General features: G+C 43.6%; 1 protein-coding gene across 1 annotated transcript in view; it reads left to right on the forward strand.

Annotated features, from left to right (window-relative positions):
* The window catches only part of LOC104413029 (hippocampus abundant transcript-like protein 1), a gene marked incomplete at its 5' end in the record, with an annotated part of 7,167 nt that extends 2,839 nt beyond the window's left edge, over positions 1–4,328 (forward strand). Inside the window, 4 exons of the mRNA XM_010023919.1 lie at positions 664–882; positions 2,041–2,154; positions 3,204–3,275; positions 4,080–4,328. Coding sequence (XP_010022221.1) covers positions 664–882; positions 2,041–2,154; positions 3,204–3,275; positions 4,080–4,328 — 654 coding nt within the window. The remainder of the gene's footprint in view (positions 1–663; positions 883–2,040; positions 2,155–3,203; positions 3,276–4,079) is intronic.
* Between the last annotated feature and the right edge of the window lie 541 nt (positions 4,329–4,869).

Here is a 4,869-nt window from a genome sequence, read left to right on the forward strand (position 1 = left end):
TCGGGGGAATGTAACTCCCACGGGTTGAGATAACAGCACTCCAGTAACTAAGGTATAATACAAACCACTACTGCTACCAATAATAATGATAAGAGGAATAACAAGGGAAAAGGACACAACCACTCACCACCCGCCGACCGATACCCAGCCCGACCCGAGCAGCGATCTGGGCCTTCCAGGTAACTCCCCCCAGTTTCTATACTGGGCATGACGTGCTGTGGTATGAAATACCCCTTTGGCCAGTTTGGGTCAGGTGTCCTGTCTCTGCTTCCTCCTGGCTTCCCCTCCTCCCTGGCAGAGCATGAGACTGAGAAAGTCCTTGGTCAGAGTAAACATTACTTAGCAACAACTAAAAACGTCGGTGTTATCAGCGTTGTTCTCAGACTGAAAGTCAAAAACACCGCACTGCACCAGATACTAAGAAGGAGAAAAATAATGACTGCTGTAGCTAAACCAGGACAGCTGTGAAGGAGGATGGGGAAATTTTATTTGGACCCATGTTTACTGTCATAAGTTTGGTTTTGGTTTTTTGGTTTTTTTTTTTCCTTAATTCTGACTGGTGTTATTTTCAAAACCACATTTCTGGGGAGGGGTGGTTGCTTCATTTTTCTTCAGTGGCAGAATAACCACTTCAATAAATTTGCGAACTGTTCTTGTGTGCAGGTATCTGCCACTTTTGCAGCAAGTTTGGTAACTAGTCCTGCTATTGGAGCATACTTGTCTGCCCGCTATGGAGATAACCTCGTTGTACTAGTGGCCACATTGGTTGCAGTTGTGGACATCTGCTTCATTCTGCTAGCTGTACCTGAATCTCTTCCAGAAAAAATAAGACCTGCTTCGTGGGGAGCTTCTATATCATGGGAACAAGCAGGTCCTTTCACAGTAAGAGTAATAAGTAATGAATAATTAGTTGATGATTGATTAATAATAATGAATTGCATTTTATAAGCCTGAGAAATCTTTAATCTTATTTGTAGATTGACTATTCGGTATACCATAATCTCTGTTCTGTACTCTAAGATGAAAGATCTAGCTACACTTAAAAACTGAAACCAAACCAGACTTTGTGGATATTGTGGATTCTTGAATAGGAAACAATGTTTATTTTGAAATTGGAAGAGAAAATGCTTTACTTTTCTAACTTATTCTATATTATTGTAAGAGAAGTGCTGAATATTTACTTTGCTACAGACCCCAAAACCTGATCCTGTAAGACTTTCCATATTCATCTTATGCTTCCTAGTTTTGATTGGCAGCGTGTCTCCCCACTCGCAAATTCCATTTTTGGCTATATGTGTGATTTCTTTTTAATCTAGAATGAATCTGTAAAGCCTGATTTTTCTACAGGCATATATAGGAAGTGTTAAAAGATGCAGTCTTTCTAGTGACTTGTTCAGTTATTTACACTTACTTAGCTAATTTGTGTTTGTGTTACACCTTGACATCTTAAGAGAGGAAAGAGCAATTGTTCTTCATGAAATTCATCTTGCTGGGAACTGCTTGTGAATGCTGAGATGAGTGAAAAGCTTGAAAGACTGCCGTTAGAAGAATTTGGTTTCCACAATTTGCTAGTTACTCAAAGTGATTCATACTATGGGTGAACAAGTATAAGGTGAGCAAGTATAAGGGTGAACAAGGAAAAATACTCTCCTAATTTGGGAAGAGAAACAGTTGTAATGAGGCTGTATTATTTGCTAGCATCTTTCAGAACAGATTGTTACTGAGATTGATTAGAAGATACACATTTCCGTAAATACTGGATGATGCTGTTTTCAGTGAATACTTGTAAGTTGTTACTGTGCAGTAGCTTCAAAATCAAGGGACACTTTGCAAAAGAATCCGATACCACAGACCATATATAACAGGGAGTTGTTTAGAACTTAATGTTCAGCTTAACTGTTTCCACGTGTGATTTTTTTTTTCTTTTACCAATGTGCGTGATTAAACCAGGTTTTTAAAAAGTGAATCCACCTTCTGCTTACTTTGTGCTTTCATTAGACTTTGTATAAATGTTCCAATACTTGCTTTGTCTCTTTACAGTCTTTGAAGAAGGTTAGAAAAGATTCTACAGTTCTCCTGATATGCATTACAGTGTTTCTCTCCTATCTGCCTGAGGCTGGCCAGTATTCTAGCTTTTTTCTGTACTTGCGACAGGTAAATGTTGGTCTCTTCACATCTTACTAAGGACATTTAAATAAGTATTCCCTAAGACATGTTTCTCATTGAAGACTGTTCAGAAAACTACATTCTGGAAAAATACAGCTTTAAAAAGTAAAGTCAGTGTACTTTGCTAATCCAGGACTTGACTCCTGATGCATAAACCCTGCCATAAGTTTAAGCATGAGTTCATAAAGTGAAGTAGACCTTTTTTCCCATTCCACAAAGCTGTTTGTATATCTTGAGGTGGGATCTTGCCTGTTGAAAAGCTATTGTGTCTGTGGGAGTTTCCAAATACATTACTTCCTCTGTCTCCTTTCTTTAAGATTTTTGGTTTTTTTTCCTTCTTCATGTTTTGATTTCTTGGCAATCAGTCAGGTTAGACACTGCCACCAACAGGGCAATTCACCCTTGCTTAGCCACATAGAAAATAATGTGGAAAGCGAAACCCCTCCTTCCAAAGCTGTTATATGGGCTGGAGCACCTCCCGTATGAAGATAGGCTGAGAAGATTGGGGCTGTTCAGCCTCGAGAAGAGAAGACTGCGTGGAGATCTCATAGCAGCCTTCCAATATCTGAAGGGGGCCTATAAGGATGCTGACGAGGGACTCTTCGTTCGGGACTGTAGTGGTAGGACAAGGGGTAATGGCTTTAAACTTAAACAGGGGAAGTTTAGATTAGATATAAGGAAGAAGTTCTCCACAGTGAGGGTGGTGAGGCACTGGAATAGGTTGCCCAAGGAAGCTGTGAATGCTCCAACCCTGGAGGTGTTCAAGGCCAGGTTGGACAGAGCCTTGGGCGACATAGTTTAGTGTGTGGTGTCCCTGCTCATGGCAGGGGGGTTGGAACTAGATGATCTTAAGGTCCTTTCCAACCCTAACTATTCTATGATTCTATGATTCTATGATTATCAAAAGTGGATACTTCCTGTATAGATTTAGATTATAAGCAGAGTTCAGTGTTTTCTTTGAAAAAGATACCTCTTTGCTTGTAACTGTTCTGGATTGTGTTTGGCATTTGTTTTATGCATTTTCTGCTTCTCTTCAGATTATAGGTTTTGGATCTGCCAGCATTGCAGCGTTTATAGCTGTGGTAGGCATTCTGTCTATACTAGCTCAGGTAAGCTGTATTCTTTTTAGCATTTAATTAAATAGTGCAAACTGTAGGTCAAGGCACACTTTTCTGACTATTAAGCTTGTCTGTATCTTCTTACGTGCTCTAAAATGCCAATATATCTTGCATTCACTAAAGGTTATATTCATTTATTTCTGTCACTTGCTGAGGTGTTCAGCTCTGGAGGAGGCACATTACACAGAGGAGCTGGGGATCACAGCATATTGGGAGGGAGGTTCCTGAGCCTGCAAAACCCCAGGGGATTGCTGAGACCTGCCAGAGCCAGCAGCTCACATGAGAATAGCTAAGAGGCATGTGCGGGGCCTGGAGTCGTAGTGGTCACCCCCGACTCCCACAGTTGGCAGCCCTGGGGAGCATGAGTGACCAGGAGCACCATGAACAGGACAGTCCAACAGGGTATGGCACGTCAGCCAGGGTTGCAGTGCAGCAGGCTGCATGGCAGTTCATGTGGGAGGCCATCTCTTTGATGGACAGACATTCCATGGGCCAAGTAGAGAGGCTTGAAGTCCAATAACCCATCGACTGGGCACCATTCTGTGGCCACCTGCACAGGTCAGGAACACTACCTGACCCTCAATGGCAGGATGGTGAGTGCTCATACGAGAGCAAAGGCTGCAGCACTGGCTGAGGGATCTGCTCCAGTACTTGCACCCAGATGGGGCTGCTGAAGGGAGAGGCTGCAGAGCAGAACTCGACTGCAGGAAGTGTCCAGACCTTTCTCCTGGGGCAGAGAAAGGCAGCAGACCTGCCTGCAGAAGGTGTGCTTAAGTGGAAAACTTTCTACAGCAGGTGGCTGAGCTGCAGGAGGTAGTGAGAAGGCTGCACATCAAGGAGGCTAAGAAAGTGTTAGATAGCTGGTTCCAAGCACAGTCTGCAGTGGACCCACAGCCGAAAAGACAAGAATTCCCCTGCAGCACTCACAGAAGGGAAGGGGCCAATAACAGAAGGATTGAAGCTTGCAGTGGGAAGGACCTGCAGGAGGAAGAAACATCCCTGAAGCCTAGAGATGCCCTAGATGCCCTTGCTGAACAGCTTTAGACTAAAGAGGAAGGACCTGTCACATCAGGAGACAGGCTGGAGCTTGAATATGGCAGCCCAATCTGCTGTCTGTATAACAACCAACACAACTAAGAAAAGGTGACAGTTAATATTAATAGGCGAGTCTCTTCTGTGAAGTATGGGACACTCATTTGCCAGCCTGATGCACTCTCTAGAGAGGTGTGCTGGTTACCAGGGGCTCATAATCAGGGATGTCACCGAGAAACTTCCAAGCCTTGTAAAGTTCACTATTACTCGCTGCTGCTGTTTACATGGGCACCAGTGGTCCTCCTCAGACTGCTCCTGGCTGTATCAAGAAGGAATAGAGAGCCCTTAGGGCTGCTACGCTCCAGAGTGCAGGTAGCTTTTTCATTAATCCTTCTAGTCAAAGGGAAAGGGTTTGAAAGGGCCAGTTGAATCTAAGTGATTACAGGTTATGGGACTGGTGCCACAGCCAGGGGTTTGACAACCTGGACCATGGGGCTCACTCTGAGAAACTGGGTCTGCTGAGGGCTCATGGGGTCCACCTGTCAGAGAAGGG

This window comes from Nestor notabilis, unplaced genomic scaffold (assembly GCF_000696875.1).
Source record: "Nestor notabilis isolate BGI_N333 unplaced genomic scaffold, ASM69687v1 scaffold5461, whole genome shotgun sequence".
Lineage (NCBI taxonomy): Eukaryota > Metazoa > Chordata > Aves > Psittaciformes > Psittacidae > Nestor > Nestor notabilis.